The 23,147-nt window shown below is 39.1% G+C and overlaps 1 protein-coding gene across 2 annotated transcripts in view; it reads left to right on the forward strand.

Annotated features, from left to right (window-relative positions):
- The window catches only part of cox10 (cytochrome c oxidase assembly factor heme A:farnesyltransferase COX10), a 118,621-nt gene that overhangs the window by 12,970 nt on the left and 82,504 nt on the right, over positions 1–23,147 (forward strand). Inside the window, exons 2-3 of one of the 2 annotated variants that reach the window (XM_069929548.1) lie at positions 4,413–4,552; positions 16,375–16,693. In XM_069929548.1, the coding sequence (XP_069785649.1) occupies positions 4,413–4,552; positions 16,375–16,693 (459 nt within the window). The remainder of the gene's footprint in view (positions 1–4,412; positions 4,553–16,374; positions 16,694–23,147) is intronic. The other variant, XM_069929549.1, reaches the window with a different exon arrangement.

The following is a 23,147-nucleotide window of genomic DNA, read 5'->3' on the forward strand; positions in this document are numbered from 1 at the left end:
AAATTGGGTGTAAATCTGTTCATTGGTTGTTTGAATTCATGTTTTCAAATGTAAGACAATGCTTGATTATGGAAGGCAAATTGTCTTGTTGCACACTGAATTAAATTGACATTACCAACTTAGTGCCCTTTTTATTTACTAGTCATAGATTATATTTAGATTTACAAGAGACAAGACTAAATTATAATCATCTCCTTTCTGGCTAGTTCTTAGTGGCATAGAATTAATTGCAATATCATACCTTTTTATTGTTGCTTGGATTGTGACAATTATAGTATTTTATCTGAAATTGTGGTTCTTCCATTTTAGTAGAATACTGTTTAATGTATGTTTGTTGTTTTCATTTTACTGAGATTAATTTAAAATCACACCATCTATCTTGCTATCAAGGCTATTTGATTTGTAATAATTCTATGACTAGTTCATAGACCTAATTGATGCTGGATAGTTCGTTAGAGATTAATTTGTTTGCTGCTCATTATATGCTTTAAAAAAACATTCAGTAGGTGGCAGTGAGTTGCAAGACTAATCTTTTTACCTGGAGTTTGATAATTTCATGCACCACAGGAGAGAATGGACCTCGAATATCAGCAACATTTTGAGTGTATTTTAGAGTTCAACATCTGCTACCAATTGTTATTACCCAATTGTGCCTTAAAAATTATTTTCAGATTCATTTATGGTTTCTATCAGTTTGATAGATTGTTGGTAACGATGATGGTTTAATGTTGCAACATGGCACTTGGTATGATTTTGATTGCCATTGACTGCTGTGGAGAATGGAATATGATCAGCAATTTTCCATTTCTTTTAATAATTATTACAATTTTGTTTTATTTTTTGGATTTTTGTCAAGGATGAATTAAAAAGGATTTTGTTTTGAAGATTGTATATTTAAAGTATTTTTTTTCTAAATGAAAGAGATGGTGGAGGTTAAAATAAAGGATGAGGCCTTGGAGTTGTTTCTGAAGGGAGTGCAAACAAGTGCATGTTACTATCATATTATAAATCTGATTTAACAATGTTATTTTGACAATTTATGAAATTAAGTTTAACAAACTTTATAATTTATGGGCTGGCACAAGAAAATAACTGGAAGCTGTTGATTGTAATGAGAGTTTATGGTATCTTTCGGAGAGAGGACAAAATGATTGTCAGAAAGAATAGATGGTATAGAGGAGTTTGTGCAATAAAAGGTCTGTCCTTATAATTCTGAAAAGAGAAATACTGTTAATAATGACAGGCTGTTTCTCCTTCTCAGCCTATTGCAGAAATGGAGCCAGGTCTGAAAGGTTGCAAATTTGAAACAAAATCAGTGGTAGATTCATTCATTTTAAATTTAAAAAATTGTGCAACCCACAAGTCATTTTAAGTATGATGAGTTGACCTTTTTTATTCGTAAAAAGGTATTTGGCTATGGAGCGATGGTTCTCAAAGCTCTTGCGTGAAGTCCATATCGTCGTAAACTATCTGATAGAATTTAATTGTTTTCCTAATAACTACTTTAATTGTACAAGATAACAACTGAGATGATTTTAGGCAGATGAGATAAACTTTTGTCCATTTTTGACAACAAATGAGTGTGCATCTTGGTTATTTGCCTCCTTCTCTAATCTGGCCTCTTTGTGACTCCACCCCATGTAATTGCCTCTTCATGTTTCACAGCAATTAAGAGCGCGTGATAATTACCGGCTTGTAACATTGCATGCGCCTTTAGCAAATAGAAAATAAGCATCTTTCTCAGTAAACAAATACTTCCCATCCATTCTTCTGATTTTTGTCACCAAGCCCTTTCTTTACAAAGGGTGTCTGACCTTGAATTTTGAACAGAGTCGAGGAAAAGCATCCTGCAGACTTTCTTGTCTAACTGCAGTATTTAATGATTTTGTTTTTGTTTGTGGAGTATAGGTTTTGCATAATAGGACAGATGCAGCATTTAAAAGAAAAACAGGCACTTTTGACCAAGTCTATGCCGACAATAAACCACCCACTGACATTAATCTTTCACTAATTGCTTTTTTTTAATACACACTGCATTCTTATCAACTCCCCCAGATTCTATCGCCGACCTACACTCTGGGGGAAATTTATAGTGCTAAATCACCAACCAGTACCTCTTTGAGAAAACCAAAGCACCGGGAGGAAACCCATCCCATCATGAAAAGAACAGACAAATCCTACACATTCAGGATTGAATCTGGATATCTGGAGCTGGCAGTTTTTTTTTGTGGCTGTGCCACGATGCTGCCCAACTCCAGGCCGAGAGATTTGGAGTTGTGATGAAAACTTTGTTGATTGGGATGACAAAGGTACTCAGACGTTATATAGTTATGAAAGATGATGCAGATTCTAAAATAGGAAGTTTAAATTGTAATGTTTAATTCAATGTAAAATCATGGGGGGGGGGAAGTGAAATAGAAGGAGGGTAAGGAAAATGGAATTAAATGTGATAAGTTACAGAACAAAATGATTTGACTTTAAATCGCCAAATCTCCAATAATCAAATGCTGAAGAATGTGAGCCTCACATGTATAAAATGACATGTTCTGGCCCATAGCGATGGTTTGGCCAGATCTACCATGTTGTTTAAAAATCCATGAACGATGGCTTTTCTGCATTGTTTGGTGGGTTACTTCTATTCAATTTGTTTTAATGCTGAACGTCCAGGTGTGGTATTGGTAAAATTTGTAGAAGAGCAAAACAAATTGGCCTCTCCCATTTAATCTATTTTGATAATAGCCCCAGTGTTACTTTTAGTGTAAATATGGGCAAATCTGCTAATTGTTAGGTTTGAAACTGGATTAAGTGAAACACTAAAGTCAGTCACAGGCACAGAGATTGTAGTAAAACCACAGAAATGCCGGGGAACACAGCAGGTCTTGCAGCATCCATGAGGGGCAAAGATATTTCACCCACATTTCAGGCCTGAATCCTTCAAGGTATGAGTAAGCTGCAGGCAGGTGCCTGAATTAAAGACTGGGGAGAAGGAAGAAGTACAGACTAATAGACAAAAGGTGTTAATTGGATATGGACAGGAGAGAGGTAAGGTGAGAATTCATTGTTGGGGGTGGGAAATGGGATTGGATCTAAGGGACAAGTAAAAAGAGAGCTAAAGGAAAGGAGCTATTGTGGGGGCTGCGAATGGAAATCGGAGAAGTCTCAGTAAAGAGTGGGGGGGGGGGGAATGCTATTTAGTACTGCCTAAATTTCCAATTGAAGTGGGAGGCTGAAAATGAGGTGTTCTTCCATTTTACGGGTGGGAGAGTACATGAGGCCATGGGAAAACATGTGAGTATGGGAGTGAGACACAGAATGAAATGGTTCTGAAGCTGAAATTAAATTCTAATGTAGAACTGGGAATTGTGCCTCTAGGAATCAGTGAATATGGCAACAAGAATAACACTTTTCTTGGGGGAGGGGTGGAATAGTGTTGAAGTTGCATGATATGTTGCTTTATGTTAATTTACTGGGTCAAACATCTGGTGTCTGATCATTTCCTAACAAGTTCCATCTTCATCTGAGGAGAATGGGCAGAATTATGCCAGTGATAAAACAGATGATGAAAAGCATGTATTTGTTTTAACTACAAAAACGATCAGTTATGAACTTAAGTTTTGAGTAAATGAGGATCTGCTGCATACAAGGATGAAGATCCCCAAATATCTAATACATCAGTTCAGCAGATGTATTACAATACTAAACATTGAGAGAATTCAAAAATATTTAATGTGAGGTAAAACATTTTGATTTAACCATAAAACTTTGAATCTTCAGATAAGTTTGAACTTCAGGTAACTTTTTTCACATGAATAAATTATTGTAAATGAGGTTTAGTAATGACTATTGTTAGGAATATATTGTCTAAGGGGTAATGACTCTGTGTTTAATGCATGGGATAGATGAAAGAGACTAATCGTGGATTCTGAAAGATTTGTTATTATAAAGACCCTAAAGTTACTATAATCAATTGGAAAGCTGCATCAATATAACAAGGAAACAGCAGCATGTATATAATTTAAAGTTGACATTTACTGGATTGCTGCTTTTGCTACCTACCCTCAATCTGAAGCACTATCCGGGAAGACCTGTTTTACCATAACAAATCACCAGCAAGAAATTTGCATATTAATGCTTTGTTGTCTATGTGGAACTTGTTCATCAGGATCTTGCAGCCCAGAACTCCACTTAACCAAATATGAAAGCAGCTGATTAAAAATTCTCATTCATCTACAGTTATTGATTATCTAAAGTGTGGATGATAAAAGGAATTGTGACATTACGTTAAATATGACATTAAAAATAATATTTGAATAAAATCCATGTGAATCAAGCAGCTGTGAGGATAGCTTATTTTAATGTTTATAGCTTTTTTTCTTGCATGTGTAATCATTTGTGATCTTTCCTTCACTTAGGTCGGCTAGGTCAGTGTGTTTTCGAGCCCCTTCAAGAAATAATTTTCCAAAAACAAATTCCAAAGGTTATTGTCCATCATTACACATCAGGAAATGGGAAATGGCTCCAGATTCAAAATGTTTACTTACATAAATGCAAGGTCAGTAAATATATGAGTATTGGATAGACAGCATCTCTTGAGCACAGATTGTCTATACAAGAATCTCTGTTGAGTGTGTGCTGGGGATAAAACAAGTGGAAGAAAAATTAGTGTAATAGCTGCCAATTCTTCAAAAAAAAATCTTATAAATGTGAACTCTCTGGGGTCTGCAATTTTGGATGGTGTTATATGCTTTGCAAACATCTTCAGGTGTTATAAGCATCTTGATATCTCAGAAAATATGCCACTCAAAGTTGGGAATAAAATGTGGCCAAAGTCGTAAGTTTTGTGAACAATTGAAAAAGACACTTCGGTAAGTGTAAAATTTATACGCGATATCTTTGCTTGTTTGTGCTGAGAGAAATGTTTACATCAGGGCATCTAACACAAAAGTCCGTTGATTATGAAAATCTGAACTAAAACAGAAAATGCTAGAAATACTCAGCAGCATCTGTGGAAAGAGGAAAAGCAGTAACGTCCCAAATAACGTACTTCATTAGTCCTGGGAAAAGTTCGAAATCCAAAGATGTTTTAAGTTGGAGAGAAGGGGAGGGTTGGAAAGAGTAAATGATGTAACAGGATTTCTATCAAAGGCATATGAATGTCATAAAAGGAGATGGTGCTGGGAGAAAGAGGATAATGAAAATTTAATTGCACCTGGTTTCAGAAAGAGATCAATGTGGATAGAAGAAGAGAAACAATTGCTGGATGTGTGAGATACAAAGCACTATAACAGCTTAAATTTTGAAATTGAAGCGAATGCTGGAAATCACCAAAAAAAATCTCAGTAAAGAGTGGGGGGGGAGGGGATGCTATTTAGTACTGCCTAAATTTCCAATTGAAGTGGTCAGTTCAAGAAAACTGATTAGAAATTGTTGAATTCATTGTGATATCTGAAGGGATTGTCTCTTCAGAATGCTGAAAAAGCAAGGATAGACCTGTCTGGTGGTGGCTACAATGTTGAAGATGATGGAAATTACACAGAACGGTCCATGGAATGTGGACCACAGTGGAATGGAAGCTGAAAGCAACAGGAATCTAATCTTTGTTCAGAGGAAGAGTGCAGAAAATGTAAGATGCAGAGGAACACCTTGACAATTTCATTTTGGGAGAAGGCATAGTTAAGGAAAGGGGAAAACATTTGGAAGCATTGGTAGAAAAACTATAATCACCTCAGATATAATGGAGCTGAAGAAATGGGGAGAATGGAGTAGAGTCATTATGAGAATCTGTGAGAGGAGATGTATTGAAGATAGCTGTGGGAGTCTGTAGATATAACGATATCTGGAAATGTACAAAGAGAATCTGAAAAGGGGAAAGGAAAAGATAGAAAAGGACATGTGAAAGTGGGTGAAAATTTTCAGCAGATTGAAGTGCCTCAACACAAACATTAGAGAGATGCACTATTACAGCACCAGTGGATCTAGGTTTGAATTTGCCGCTTTCTTTAAGGTGTTTGTATGTTCTTCCCATGTCTGCGTGGCTTTCCTCAGCCCTCCAAAGATGTATGGTGTGGGTAGATTAACTGGTGTATTTGGGCAGCTTCATGAGCTGGAAGGGCCTATTATGGGGCTGTATCTCTAATTTAAAATGAAATTAGAAGTACTACAAATCAATTTATTGTCTTGCATTGTTCTACTTTTTTCATGTTGTGATGGAGCATGTGAAGAGATGTAGCGAGAAGCATTCAAAGAGTTGTACTTCAGTCACACCTGCTGAAAATGTTGATTGGTTTGCCCCTGCTATAGATCCTAACTGGCCAGTTAATTGATTCCTTTGGTGTTAATGTAATATAACATCTGGATCCGTCACTTTCATGCTTTAGTGTAACAGTATTTCTGAAGGCTACCTGGATGCACCCCCGATCCAAACACTGGGACCTCCTGGACTACGTTCTGGTGCGAGGAAGAGACAAACGAGATGTGCTCCACACCAGGGTCATGCCCAGCGCGGAATGCCACACTGACCACCGGCTGGTTCGCTGCAAGCTCAACCTTCACTTCAAGCCAAAGTCCAGGAACAGTAAAGCCCCCAGAAAGAGGTTCAATGTTGGAAACTTGCAGTCAGACGAAATGAGAGGAAACTTCCAGGCAAACCCCAAAGCAAAGCTCGAGGATGCAATCCGCCTCACGGACTCGTCCACTGAAACCCTCTGGGATCAGCTGAAGACTGCCATACTGCAATCCACTGAAGAGGTACTGGGCTTCTCCTCCAGGAAAATCAAGGACTGGTTCGACGAAAACAACCAGGAAATCCAGGAGCTGCTGGCAAAGAAGCGAGCTGCCCACCAGGCTCACCTTGCAAAGCCGTCCTGGCCAGAGAAGAAACGAGCCTTCCGTCCCGCATGCAGCCATCTTCAGCGCAAACTCCGGGAGATCCAAAATGAGTGGTGGACTAGCCTCGCCAAATGAACCCAGCTCAGCGTGGACATTGGCGACTTCAGGGGTTTTTACGAGGCTCTAAAGGCTGTGTACGGCCCCTCATCCCAAGTCCAAACCCGCTGCGCAGCTCAGACGGCAAAGTCCTCCTCAGCGACAAGATCTCCATCCTCAACCGATGGTCAGAACACTTCCAATCTCTTTTCAGTGCCAACCGCTCAGTCCACGAATCCGCCCTGCTCCAGCTCCCTCAACAGCCCTTAAGGCTAGAGCTGGATGAGGTCCTCACCCAGGAAGAGATATACAAGGCAATTGAACAACTAAAAAGTGGCAAAGCAGCAGGTATGGGTGGAATCCCCCACCCCCCAGAGGTCTGGAAGGCTGGCGGCAAAACTCTGCATGTCAAACTACATGAGTTTTTCAAGCTCTGCTGGGACCAAGGAAAGCTGCCTCAGGACCTTCGTGATGCCATCATCATCACCCTGTACAAAAACAAAGGCGAGAAATCAGACTGCTCAAACTACAGGGGAATCACGCTGCTCTCCATTGCAAGCAAAATCTTTGCTAGGATTCTCCTAAATAGAATAATACCTAGTGTCGCCGAAAATATTCTCCCAGAATCACAGTGCGGCTTTCGCGCAAACAGAGGAACTACTGACATGGTCTTTGCCCTCAGACAGCTCCAAGAAAAGTGCAGAGAACAAAATAAAGGACTCTACATCACCTTTGTTGACCTCACCAAAGCCTTCGACACCGTGAGTAGGAAAGGGCTTTGGCAAATACTAGAGCGCCTCGGATGCCCCCCAAAGTTCCTCAACATGGTTATCCAACTGCACGAAAACCAACAAGGTCGGGTCAGATACAGCAATGAGCTCTCTGAACCCTTCTCCATTAACAATGGCATGAAGCAAGGCTGTGTTCTCGCACCAACCCTCTTTTCAATCTTCTTCAGCATGATGCTGAAACAAGCCATGAAAGACCTCAACAATGAAGACACTGTTTATATCCGGTACCGCACGGATGGCAGTCTCTTCAATCTGAGGCGCCTGCAAGCTCACACCAAGACACAAGAGCAACTTGTCCGTGAACTACTCTTTGCAGACGATGCCGCTTTAGTTGCCCATTCAGAGCCAGCTCTTCAGCGCTTGACGTCCTGTTTTGCGGAAACTGCCAAAATGTTTGGCCTGGAAGTCAGCCTGAAGAAAACTGAGGTCCTCCATCAGCCAGCTCCCCACCATGACCACCAGCCCCCCCACATCTCCATCGGGCACACAAAACTCAAAACGGTCAACCAGTTTACCTATCTCGGCTGCACCATTTCATCGGACGCAAGGATCGACAACGAGATAGACCACAGACTCGCCAAGGCAAATAGCGCCTTTGGAAGACTACACAAAAGAGTCTGGTAAAACAACCAAATGAAAAACCTCACAAAGATTAGCGTATACAGAGTCGTTGTCATATCCACACTCCTGTTCGGCTCCGAACCATGGGTTCTTTACCGGCATCACCTACGGCTCCTAGAACGCTTCCACCAGCGTCGTCTCCGCTCCGTTCTCAACATTCATTGGAGCAACTTCATCTCCAACATCGAAGTACTCGAGATGGCATCGAATCCACGCTGCTGAAGACCTAACTGCGCTGGGTAGGTCACGTCTCCAGAATGGAGGACCATCGCCTTCCCAAGATCGTGTTCTATGGCGAGCTCTCCACTGGCCACCGAGACAGAGGTGCACCAAAGAAGAGGTACAAGGACTGCCTAAAGAAATCTCTTGGTGCCTGCCACATTGACCACCGCCAGTGGGCTGATATCGCCTCAAACCGTGCATCTTGGCGCCTCACAGTTTGGCGGGCAGCAACCTCCTTTGAAGAAGACCACAGAGCCCACCTCACTGACAAAAGGCAAAGGAGGAAAAACCCAACACCCAACCCCAACCCACCAATTTTCCCCTGCAACCGTGTCTGCCTGTCCCGCATCGGACTTGTCAGCCACAAACGAGCCTGCAGCTGACGTGGGCATTGCCCCTCCATAAATCTTCATCCGCGAAGCCAAGCCAAAGAAGATTTCTGATGAGCTGCCAAAGTAACAACTTAAACCGACCAAAGTTATGAATTCTTTTATAATTTTTTTTGATGGCTGGATATTTCGATCTGATCCAAATTCAAACTTGAAGCAATCAAGTTACAAAGTAATATTGTAAACACATTTAACATTCAAATACTTAATTAAAACAACTGAAAAGTGGATACCAGGCAACGACCATGTCGCGGTTTGTGTTGGGAAGATTACTGATGTTTTTAATACATATGGACCTTGAGAAGATTACAGAGGTTAAGAATGAAAGATATTAGTGTTGTTGGTTATTGCTCAGTACTGATGTTTTGTCTGGGATGAAATACAATTACAAAGTTTTAGATGAGCTGTTTAGAAAGTGGAATGAAAAAAAGATAGCCAGGCTACCATAAAAATGAGATTGAATGTGATGCGTTAAAGAACTGATGTCCGTACAATAACCATATAACCATTTACAGAGCGGAAACAGGCCATTTTGGCCTTTCAAGTCCGCACCAGTTCACTGATTTTGTGTGCCCTCCTCAGGCATTGGTCCCAGTAGATCTTCATTCAATAACGATGGGTGAATTCAATGCAGGTGGAATCAGTCGTAGAAATGTTTGTGATGTTGGAGGACAAACTGTCAGGGACAAGCCATGGCAATTGTTTGCATGGAATATTTTGGTTAAGAAAATTCTGGTTTAGGTAAAGATGGATACTGGAGAGGAGAAGGAAGAGGTTTATTTAGGCGGTATTAACTGAAGATGTTGGCTTTGATTTATTGAAACTGAATAATTATATAAACAGCTAACAGTGGAGAGGACAGGAGTGGTGAAATTGGGTGGTTTTAGCATATACATTGAATCTCATATCTTTGGACAATATTGTCCAAAGAGTGGAATAAAAAAGGATTCTAACAGAGCTAAAGAAGTAATTGTGCATGAACAGTGGGAAAGATATGCAGTATTAGAACCAGAACTATCAGGCTGAGGAACAGCTTCTTTCCACAGACAGTGAGATTGCTGAATTACTATTGATCTACTTTGAGATGTTTAACACCCATGTATTAATAATATTTATTGTAATATGTTTTTATATGCTGTGTTGATGTATCATTTGTCTGTTTGTGTGTTTGCACGATTTTGCACAGTGGAACAGAGAATGCTGTTTCATCGGATTGTACTGGTAGAATCGGATGATAATAAACGAATGGTGAGGAAAAAATGTTGCAGGGTGTACAGTAGCTACAGTTTTTAGAGGTAACTTGGCAATGTTAGACTAAACAAGTGGAGAACAATAGGAGATAATGGTGGAGTAAAGCAGACAGTTCAGGGGAACGTAAAGCACCAAGATCTTAGAGAGAATTTTGTTTTTCACATTAATTTGTTGGAGAAACCTGATCAATGAATTCAAATTGTGTTGTGGGAAAAGTAGGCCTGCACTTTGGCATTGACAACTCAAGAACTTTGAAGGGAGGAAGAACACTAAACATCTCGATTGCTTTTTCAGTTTGAATGATGTATTCCCTTTCAAATAAAATACTTAGGAAAAAGAGGATTTTCAAATTTCCCTGATGGAGTATTCCTTCATAAAAATTATTTAGATTTTTTTTTAAATTTAAGACATAGAGCATGGCAAAAGGCCATTTTGGCACGATCCCATGCCAGCCAATTGGCACCCAACTGACGTACAGACCCGGTATGTTTTTGAACAGTAGGAGGAAACCTGAGTACCCGGAAGAAACCCATGCAGATATGGGAAGAATATACAAGGTCCTTACAGATTTGGCAGATTTGAACACCAGTCGCTGGCGCTGTAACAATGTTGCACTAACCATGCCATCTTTTATTTAGTGAGCTTAAAGCAAAGATTAAAAAATTGGAAGTCAAGACATTGGCGCTGTTAAATCATCAAATCAGTATAAAGCAAAGTGTAGAAATTAGGGGTGTTGAGACACCAACTCTTTTCAAACCATGTCATCTTGCCTCAGCCTATATGTTGTTCTTGGAAAAAGATGATGGGTTGCAGTGCAGCTTTTTTGCTTTTGTATGCAGCTTTAAGCATGTACTTTGAATTGTGCATTATTATTATGAAGCTTGTTGTTCACCCCAACAAGGCTATATTTAGCTAAAGTGAAGAAAGGCACCTACACTCTGTAACCTATATTTTAGTTAACACTGTTATACAAGTAATTATTTTTAATTATTATTTTGATGCTTAACTTGTTTGCATTTGTAGGAAAAACTTGCGTTCTTCAAGGAGGAAGGAATCTATTGCAGTCTTTCATTAAAAATAAATATACTTTAGAATCATGGTTAACTTAGATTTTAAGACTTTGATTTCTATTTGTGTTTCATAAATTTTCAACGAGGCCTACTACTTGGCAATTGAACAGACTAATGGCGGGCGTTGCTGTTCAGTGATGGCTGTAATTATAGAAACCTGAACTTGCAGTGGCATGGACAAAACTTTATACATTGCTCTTGCTGGAAGATGGCCATGCTTTATCATTTTAATTATTCAAGAGACATAGCATGTTAATGATCACAATTAATAAAGCTTGTATCTTTAGCATTACAATAAATCTGATATTCCTTCTTGGCTATAAGGTGACCTACCAATTACATGACCTCAAAAAATTCTTACACTTTTTTCAGATTGACATCTACAGGCATTTCCCCCCCCCCACCCCCCCACTGCCACTGTGAATCTTAAAAGTCTCCAGACACTTGTGATTGCAGTAAAAACACACACAAATGCTGGAGGAACTCAGTTGGCCTCACAGCATTCATAGGAGGTAAAGATATAGCACTAACGTTTCGGGCCTGAGTCCTTCAAGGTATATGCAAAGAACAGGAAGACGTCAGAATAAAGACTGAAGAATGACAAGGGAAGGAGTCCAAACCAGCAAAAGATGTTAATTGGATAAAATGAGAGGAAAGGTGAGAATTGATCTTTAGCTCTTTGAAAGGAGACACGGAAAAAGGGAGAGAGAGAGGACAGAGCTGGGGGGAAGGCAACACAGAGAACAACAACATGGGGATGTGGAATTGAAATGTGTGGCCACTGGGAGATCCATGAGGACAGAGCGAGGTACTCGAAGAAATTTTGGATCCAAAGCAGACTGATCATAAATTGATTTCTTATGCCTTTACCTCTTTGTACGCTATGTCAAATAGAAAATAAATGAAGAATCGACCATGTGTGGATTTGGACAAAGCATTACTGGGAAGGTTCAATCAACAGAAAGTTTGATGTACAAATCTGAATTTGCAGTAAACAGACCAAGTTTTGTTCTGTTGCTTGAAAACTGGATGATCTGAATTGCTAAAATGACACGGCATCGGCAAAAACTACATTCATGGTGAGAAGAGAAGACAAGTCAGGCAATGAGTTTGAGTCTTTGAGAAAGGATTGCACCTAACAAATTTTGTAATGCAGACAATGTGGGAAAGAATTAATTTGACAAAGACTTTTGCATTCGTGATAAACAATAGACTCTAGACCACAAGTGCAATATGGAAGGGCTAATGCTGATATGTTATGCAAATACAGTAGACTCCTGTAAATTGCAGACTCAAAGCTGAAGTTTAGATTTATTGTCAGAGTTCATGCATGACATCACATACAGCCCAAAGATTCTATTTCCTGCGGGCCAGGCAGAATTTCTACTTGTTGGTAGAGCAAAAAAAACTGTACTCAAGAAAAGATAAGAATTCAAGAGAGCAAAGAAAGTGAAAACCAGCTGTGTAATACAGCAATAAATAATCGCTAATAAGTAATATGAAAAGTAAGAGTCCTTAAATGAGTCTATGATTGGGTGTTTTATTTATTTAGGAGTCTGTAGGTTGAGGATTATCAACTGTTCCTGAACCTGGTGGTAGGAGTCATGTGGAACCTATGCCCCTTTCCTGATGGCAGCAGTGAGAACAGAGCATGTCCTGGGTGGCGTGGATCCTTCAGGATCACTGCTGTTTTCCCATAGCAGTGTTCCTTGCAGATTTTCTTGATGGTTGGGATGAGTTTTGCCAGCAATGTACTGGGCTGCATCCACTACATTTTGCAGGGCTTTCTGCTCTGAAATATTGGTGCCACCATACCAGGCCTAATGCATCTGGTCAGCACCCTTCCCCTCAGAAATATTGATGCCCCCATACCAGGCCTAATGCATCTGGTCAGCACCCTTCCCATCACACATCTGTAGAAATTTGCCAAGGTTTTCAATGTCATACCAAACTTCCACAAACTCCTGAGAAAATAGATGCACTTTCTTCACAATGACATTTGTGTGTTGGGACCAGAAAAGGTACTCTGAAATAGTGATTCCCATGAATTTAAATGTGCTCACCTCTGAACTCTCAATGATTACTGGATCATATACCTCTGGTTTTCCATAGTTCACCATTCAGCCAGGATTTCAATCTCCTTCTCTGTAAGTGGACTCGTTGCACCCTTTTATACAACCCACTACCATGGTATCACCAGCAAATATGTAGATGGTACTGTTGTCATACTGAGCCACACAGTCATAGGAGCAAAGTGAGTAGACCAGGGAGTGAGGAATACAGCACTGTGGTGCTCCAGTACTGATGGAGATTGTGGGGGAGATGTTCTTGCCAATCCTCACTCGTTGTAGTGTTGAGGTGAAGAAATCCAGGATCCAATTACAGAGTGGGGTACTGAGGCCCAGATCTTGGAGTTTGCTGATCAATTTTGAGGGGATGATGGTGTTGAATGATGAACTGTAGTCGATAAGGAGCATCTTGATGTATGCTTTTTTGGTGTTCCAGGGTTTTGTGTAGAGCCAGTAAGATTGTATCTGCAGTTGCAATAGGCAAATTGGAACAGATCAATGTCAACACTCAAGCAGGAGCTGATATGCTTCAATACCAGCTCTCAAAATACTTCACTCTGGATATGAGTATCACTGACTGGTAGTCATTTAGGCAGGTTTCCGCACTCTTCTTGGGCACAGGTACGATTGAGCAAATTACAACTGATTAGCAAAGTGTAAAAATGACTCTCTGAAAGAATTAACTAGTTGATTATTTTGGCCAGAAGTCAGAGTGATTTGATTTAAAAAAAACTGTTTGTATCTCATGTCCGAATTAATTGGCAATCAGAGCCCTTGGTTGTCTTGCTGGTCAAGAGTGTCCATGCTCTCATCAGAATTTGGAATATTTGTGTCAACTTGGACTGCCATTCAAATGCAAATTTCACTTCAGTACCAAGTATTGATTGCATTATCCTTAGCATTTTCTCTGGTTTTTGTACCCTAAACAATTAAGAGAAGATTATAGTTTTAAGTAGATAAATAATTAAGGAATATGTAGCATGGTTGTTCAGTGATAAAAGTTGCTCTATGAACTGCTTTTTTGATCTGAAATATGATGACCTAGATCCCATTATTCTACAATATCCTACTATTGAAATGATGATTTGCACGGTGTCTCAGTAAGTTACCATATTTACCATTTTAAATCCTAGTTTTAAATTTCGATTATAGGTGGATGCAAGAAAGCTTCCTCTTTGCCAGATGTAAGGGGTTTTAAGTGGATCAATTGGGTATTTATTACCAGGTTCAGAGTGGACAAAATACCCATATTTCAGAGCTTATTACTACATCATTATATTATCAGTCTTGTTGAAAGAGGCCAAAAGCATAATTGATATTTAGAGTTAGAAGATTTCCTGGACCAAATGAGTTGTTCTGAGAGAATGGAATAACCATACATAGATAGAGTTGAATCTACATTTTACTTGTGCTGTTTGCTTATTGGGGAATTGCTTAAAACTGATTCATGGTGCCAGATATGAAATAATGTTATATTCTACATCAATGGTATGAAAATCTTTTGTGATCACAAATCTTAAATGAACTATATATTTCAATGCACTTAACTGTAAATCCCAGAGCATTTATACTAAGAGGTGATTCTTTCTGAGATATAACTCCTGAGGTATCTCCAGTGCATCATCTGCTTTCTGGGGGCACTGTGCCATGAGTATTTTTGTTGTTTGAATTTGTGCTGGATGCTGCTGTGAAATTGTTGATGACTTTAATTAATGTCAATGGACCAAATTCCACACTTTACAGAACATTAATGTATGCATTTCAACACAGCTGCTTCTGAGCATTATTCTTCACGTAATCATCTGCTAGAGATACATAAAACCATTTTTTTGGACTAGATAGATTATTCAATGAAATTTTATGGGACCACTGCAGCAACTCGTTCAAAATTTGTACACTTATCTAAATACTGTAATCAATAATTTTCCTGAACTCTACACAAAGTGACATTATTTAATTAAATTAGACCTCGTGCCTCAGACTTGGGGTTTGAGTGTTTTTGAAAGGTGGCCTTAATTTCATAGTCTCTATTAATTATCACCGCATCGGACTTGTCAGCCACAAACGAGCCTTCAGCTGACGTGGACATTTACCCCCTCCATAAATCTTCGTCCGCGAAGCCAAGCCAAAGAAGATTAAACTATAGTTTAGTTGGAGAACTAGTCTACCATAATAAGTACAAGATGAATAAGGTTTTCTAATTTGTGGGTTAAAGCAGCAATAGAAATGAAAATGCTTTCAATTGATTTGATACAAAGGGTATAATTCAACCAAAATCTAAATTTCATTGAGACCTGTTTTTCGTTGTTTTTTTTTTTGTTGTTGCTTCAAGCTGATTCTGGTTTGCAAAAGGTAAAATTGACTACTTTATTTCTGAAGTTCTCCATAGAGAACTTCGTCACAGGATAAAGGAGCTTCAACCAGCTCATGACATGCAAGACATTCGTGTGGTTTAAAAATAGTGCAGGTTCTTTTATAAAAAAAAAAGAATCATAAAACAGACCTATGAATGATCGATATTATTGTAGAACAGGGGTTCTCAACTTTTTTCCTTTCCACTCACATACCCCTATGCCATCGATGCTCTGATTGGTAAGGGATTGATTAAGGTGGGATGTGGGTGGGGAGGGAAGATTGAGAATCACTGCTCTGGACCCAATTATTACTGAAATATTTTGCTTAAGAAAAGTTGTCATTGGCCCCTTTCTTTTTGGAGTTACGAAACCGTGCATATAACGAGCCAATTAGGTACGATTAATCACATAGCACCCATACAAAGGGAATACTTAAAATGGTATGTGAGTGTAAAGAAAAAGGTTGAGAGCCACAGTTGTAGAATATAACCATATTTATTCTCAGTCTTATGTGTTACCTTTTTTAAGGTAAGAATAACTTAAAATCTGTAATTTGGTTTCAAATTGCAATTATAGAACATTAAAAGCTCTAAATACCTGTCTTGTATTGTTTTTGTATTGCTTTTAAAAGTTAATCTGTCTAAATTTAATGTTCTTGCATATGGTCCTTTTTTTTTTTGCAGTATATAACCAAAGTTGATAAAGGACTGCACCAACGTGCAAAACCCAAAGTTGAACCAACATCACCTTTTCCCACAAAACCACCTTTGATCAACAACGATGAAGTACAATCAGTTCAACAAGTACCTACCATTGCACCATATCCATCCAACCTTCATGAGGATGAAGACCACATGCCAGATAAAACAGCAATGGAAAAGGTAGCTGAGGAAAAAACAACTTTACAAGATGATGGGAAAGACAAACAGTGGAAGCAAGTGAATGTGCAACTATCAGATCTACCAGGGATCTATGCTAAACTATCCAAAATAAAACTTACAGGTATTGTACGACAAAATATTTAAGCTTTTTTATATGGTGAGATCAATGCATTTAGAAGTTGATTACATTGTTCTGAGAGAGAATACAATTTATTTAGCCATTCTTTTATGTGCACTAAATTACCACTTTTTTTGACTTGACAAATGCAAAAAAAAAAATCTGAATAATATCACTAACTGAAAGTGGGTTTTTTTAAATCATTATTTCAGGGCATTTCATGGATATAAATATTAGAAGTACAATTTTAATTGCAGCAAAGCTCAACCCAGTATATTTCTAAGCAGATGTTTGGTTTACTAATCTCTGTTTCTATTCAGCTAATTTATTTCAGAGTTTTCAATGTAGTGTTAATAGGTTACCATTTCTTAATAGGTTAATAAGTTGCTTATAAGATATAACACATGATTAGCGATTGAGTTTTGTAACAAGGAACAGACCCTTTGGCCCAATTTGTTTTTGCTAACCAAGTTGTGACCTCATTTGCCTGCACAGAACCATTCTCAACTTTTTTGGGGGCTGTGCCCCCCCCCCCCCCCCACCCCTCCCGGCCCCAACCTTAGGCTCTTCTCAAAGTTCATAGGTCTCTTCCTTGTGAAGCAGTCAAGTTTAGTTCATTTCTTCTCTACTTCTACTGACAACACACAAAACAAAAATTATGATTTCAGTCCATGGCTCCCCTTAAATTTGTTGTGCCCCACCCCAGGGTGGGGAGGGGGTGTGCACATATGACCACCCCTGTTGAGAATGGGTACTCAAAACCTTTTTTTAGCCACTTACCTGCAGAATTTAAATATAAGTGATCACAGATATACAAAATAATTACAGACTTCGGAAAAAGACCAGAATGAATTTGAAGCCATCTTCAGCCTTTCAAGTCTTCAAGGCATGGTTGAATTGGGTTGATGACAACTAACAGAAAATCACCTTATTTGAAATAAAAAGAAAATGCTGGAAACACTCAGGAGATCAGGTAGCATCTGTGGAAAGGGAAATATAATGGTAGTTAACATTTCGTGTCAAAGATCCTTTATCGTTGTTGATTTTTCATTTTTTCTTAACAACTTGTCTTCAAAGGGTCCCTTCTGACACTGTAGCAAATTCATTGATACAAAAACTTACATTATGTAATGTGTTCCAGTCTAAAAGCTTTTTAATTATTTAAAAAGTTACCTTTTGAATATATCCTGACCAAATCCTTTTTATTAAGCGCAAGCTTCAGCTGTTTTGTCACCAAAACCTTTAATTTCAGAAAATCAGTGGAGAACAAACTAATTTTCATCTGCTGTCGTGTTGCATCACTTTTTAAAATACTCTTCGAATTCGTGTCTCCATTGCCCTTTCAAGTATTGACTTTCTTCCACTTTGGTTAAATTGTGGGTTTTTAAAATTGTTTTAGTCAATTCATGTCTGAAGTAATTGAAAGTCCTGGAATCATTCAACAGATTATAAAGCAAAATATATATAGAGAGAGACAGAGTTACCATTTCTTATCTAAGACCCTTTGTTGGAACTGGTAAAGAGAGAGACCCAATTCTGTTGAAGGATCTCTGACATGAATTTTAATTTTGTTTCTCTTTCCACAAAAACTACCTGATTTGCTGAGTGTTTCTAGTTCTTTTTGTTTTTCTTTTTGATTTGCAACATCTGCAGATTTATTTTATTTCACTAATTTGTCTTTGATACCGAAAGTGATTATACTGGGTCAAATTATTATGTAATATAGCAAAAATTATATTAAAAAAAAATACAATCTCTCAAGGTTTAAGAATGTTCAGAAACAGCTGGCTAATGTCTTTTTTTTTTAAGTGTATGTTTATTGCCAGTAAGGAAACATGAAACCTTGGTCTCATCAACCATTAGATATCATTGCAAAGGTAAAAGAAAAAAGTAATCTGAATATACTTTTTTTAAACTTTAATTTACTTTAAGTCAATTTAGATTCCTGTGTTATTTGTGAATAAAATCAACGGTCAGGAAGAATTCTATTTCTTTGGCTTCAATCTATTTAAAATACCACAATCATGTTGGTGAACAGACTGGGATTGAAATTGGAGTGAAATACAAAAGTCTGCAGATGCTGTGATTGTTGTAAAAATAGAAATGATGGAAGAACTAAGCAGGTCTTGCAACATTTCATAGGAGGTAAAGAAATATTACTGATGTTTTAGGCCTGAGCCCTTCAAGGTATGAGTAAAAAGAAGGCAGATGTTTGAATTAGAAGGCTGGAAGACTAGAAGAATGGGGAGGAGGAAGAGTACAGACAAAGGTATTAATTGGATATGAAAGGAGAGAATTGATTGGGGGAGGGGTTTGTTTCTGACTTTGTGAAAGGAGACTGAGAGGAAAAGAGGTAGAGGAAAGAAGATGTTAGCCTCTTTTAAACTGCACCACTTGGGTAGCCCTCCTGGGACTCAGGTGTGATTACTGAGGCAAAGGTGCTGGAATTGCGGGGGGATCTACCCATTAAATCAGCAGTCCAGTGGCTTAAGGGGATCCCACCTCGGCAATGTCACATACTCATCAGATGTTTGGATGCTGGCTGCCCGGCGACGTTGGCACGCAAGCGCTGACGTCACCGGAATAAGTGGGTCAGTCATTTTCGTTTTCAAATCGCCTGTCGGTGCAACCCAGGAACGTTTAGCTGGGTTCCCTGTCTACCTGCCATGTAACTGGGATGCTAATCGGGGAATAGTTTGAAAGGACCTATTGAGAAAGATGAGGGGCCAGGAATGCCTAACAAAACTGAAAAAATCGATGATAATGCCATCTGGTTAGAAGGTGCTCATATGGAATATGAGGTGTTGTTCATCCAATTTGTGGGTGGTCTCATTTTGGCAGAGCATGGGAATGGAGTGAGGAAAATAATATTTGTCCAAGCACCATTTTTTTCCCCCTGCATTCCATTATAATTGCTTGTGCAGAATTCCTGGATAAATTAACATCTGTTTACCACAAATGCAATGCCGCTTCAGAGAATTCCAATTTATCTTGCTTCATATGGGTTTTTTTTTATTCACTGCTGGAGTTTAAATTGAGTAATGCCCTACAATTTACATGTGTGGTTTCACTCCATGATGTGCTAACAGAAGTGAATGTTATTTCAGTTATTTGACAATTTATAATTATTATCTAAAATAATCCATGAGACAATTGCTGTTGGAAGTCTATTTATGGGATGAAATGTATCTTTCAAGGTCAGTGGTAGCACCCAAACAAATCATTTGTTTTCCACATGGCTTTTATACAGATCAGTTGTGTAGGAAAAATTATTGTAACAAATGAATAAAGCAAATCTAAGTTTGACATTTAATTAACTACCCATCTGTTACTGGCCACTTCAATTACATTGGGAAATTAATTTTGAGCTCTTCACAGAATGTTAATAGGAAATGCCAGATTCATTGCCGCTTTTTTTTACTTTAACTCATTTTCGTTTTGACTTCTGTCAATTTTCTGTTGTTTACATACACAGCCTTTCATTGGCATAAAATCAAGTGCACATTTTTAACTTTGTAATTCTAAAAATGGAGGACAATAATGACTGAAAAACTACCAAGAAACTTCAAATTCTAATAGTGAACTGAATGAAGTACTATCTTCTTGAAGATTATCACAGCAGATAAACAACAGTTTCCCGTGATATCATAGAACATTTCAAGCACAAAAACAGGTCCCTTCAGCCCTTCTAGTCTGTGCCAAGCCTTTTTTTTTAAGCCTAGACCCACTGACCTACACCCAGTCCATAGCCCTCCCCACCTCTTTCAACCATGTACCATAATCTGAAGACCGTCTTTGAGAACACATGATTTTGTATTAGTAGTTACAGTGGTCTAGTTGGACTCAATCGAACTATGAACTTCTAAATGGTGGAACTGGTGTCTGATTGAGTGGTTCCAAGAATGATGGTTGTATGCATACAGTTTCTGGGGAGTTGTACTGTTCTTACCAGGTATCCTTATCTAACCTAATCAGCAAAAATCTAAAATTGGGTTGTCCCTGCCAGGAAAGAGGTGCCATCTTTTCTGGAGATGTGTGATTTTAGCTAAAAATTTCACTAGTATCAAACTTGGGGTTGTCAGGGGAGGGATTATTACAGCACCAGTGACCCGGGTTCAAATCTGGCACTGCCGGTAAGGAGTTTGTGCATTCTCCCCATGTCTGCAATAGTTTCCTCTGGGTGCTCTGGTTTCTTCCCACCCTCCACAAAATATGGGGTTGTAGGTTAATTTGGGTATAATTGAACAGCACTGGGTTTAAATGGCCAGAATCAGCTTCTACCATGGTGTATTAAAAATAAAAAAAGTTTAGAAATTGTTGTGCAAACTGATCTGTTTTTCCATGCATTACATGTATCAAGGATCTGATTACTTAATTACAAAGAAGGATTTGAATGTAACACCATGTGCTATAAGGTCATGAGTATCCATAGGTCATAGGTCGAGTATATCTAAGCAATGTTAATGAGTTATGAACTAATGAATAGCTATTCCTAAACTTGCGGTATCTGGTGCGATCTGAAATTTGTAATGAACTAAACACCACCTCATTCTTTTAGCCTGGCGGCAGTAAACGGATGCCAACAACTGCATATTGTGGACATAAATAAGCCTGAATAGCAGATGTTGAAATGAATTTAGTAATTCATCAAATGATTAAACTGTAATGCAGCAAGATATTTAGAGATCTGATTTGGTTTTTTTTTGGTCTGGCATTGGCAAAAATCCAGACGAGGAAATAACTGAGTTATGGGGTGGGTGGGGTGGGGGGGGGGGGGGGGGGTGCTGGGAAGTACTTTGCATCAGCAACCTGGTGCTCGTTCTTGATGAGCATATGAAGTGGCATGATGGAGAGCAGTTCCTGGTCGTTCCCCTCAAAGAGATTAGAATTGAAGGACTTTTGAAGAAGCAGCAGAGGGTAAACTCGCAGGAAGATTGATGACTTGCAGTTCTCTGCTTTCAAGTGCTCATTCTAAAAGATGACAGTCTGAGATTTGGGAGCAGACTGCCACACAGCCTCTCTCAATAATATTACCTGCTGATGAAGACACAACAGATATTACAAGATCATTTTTAAAAATAAAAATAAGGTAGCAGATAATATTTTTAATGAACGAGATTTTCAAATCGCCATTTAAGGAGTGGCACTTACCATTCATCCATCTGACCAGTGCCCACCAAGTTTTCTTGGGCATCACTGTACAGATTAAAATATGGCAACTAAATCAGTCCAGCCTCGTCCAGAGTATTTACAAAGTCTGTGAAGAATCATGGTATAACAGGTTCTCCCATCCAGTCAAACTAAAGAATCCTTTCTATGTCCAGCAAGGGCCAAAAAAAGGAGAAACCTAAAGCAGGAAATCTCAATTAGAATGAAATAAAGATTGGGAAATTCATCTTGTGGGGAGGAGTGTGGGGGGAACCCTGGGATTTTTTTTTTTTTCAAACATTTTGTGAAGCAATACGACTGCGCAAAATTTCAATGTGAAAGAAGTTGGTCAGTCATCCTGCTATTAAAAACACACAGAAAGGCTGGAGGAACTCGGTGGGCCTCACAAAATTCATTGAAGGAAAATATATATTGCCCACATTTTGGGCCTAACCCCTTCTTCAAAATACAAGCAAAGAACAGGAAGGTGTCAGAATGGTGGGGGTGGAGTCCAGACCAACAAAACATCTTCATTGAATATCGTAAGGTGAGAGTTTATTTTGGCTCTGCAAAAAAAAAAAGAGAGAAGTGTATGAGACAGTCATTTTGGCAAGGGAATAGGGCAGGAAATTGAAATGAGTCGCCACTGGGAGATCCCCAATATTGCAGCAGACCGAGCTGAGGTGATCAACAAAGTGATCTCCCAGTTTGTGTCCAGTCTCCTCAACGTAGAAGAGACCACAACTGGAGTTACTCTAATGCTTTCCTGTTCTTTGCGTATACCTTGAAGAAGGGCTCAGGCCCCAAATGTTAGAGTGTCAGGAGTAAGTCAGGGGAACACGCCCCAGTCCTCATCAAGGGCTCACTAGTGGAGAAGGTCAAGAACTTTAAATTGCTGGGTGGCAACATCTACAAGGATCTGTCCTGGAGCAACCACATTGATGCAAACACAAAGAAGGCTCACCAGCGGCCATACTTTGTGAGGTGTCTGAAGAGGTTTGGTTCGCAAAGACTCTCGTAAAACTTCTACAGGTGTACTGTGGAGAACATTCTGGCTGGTTGCATCACTCTCTGGTATGGAGGCACCAACTTTCAAGGCGAGAATAAACTCCATAGGGTTGTTAACTTGGCCTACGACGTTACAAGGACCAGACTTCACTCCATGGAGGTCATCTACATGGGGCAATATCTTTTTTTTAAAAAAAAAAGCAGCCTCTATCCTCAAAGACCCCCACCGCCTAGGCCATGCCCTCTTCATTCTGCTACCATCAGGGAAAAGGTACAGGGACCTAAAGACGAGCACTCAACG

The sequence above is a fragment of the Narcine bancroftii genome, chromosome 3 (genome assembly GCF_036971445.1).
Source record: "Narcine bancroftii isolate sNarBan1 chromosome 3, sNarBan1.hap1, whole genome shotgun sequence".
NCBI classification, from domain to species: Eukaryota; Metazoa; Chordata; class Chondrichthyes; order Torpediniformes; family Narcinidae; genus Narcine; species Narcine bancroftii.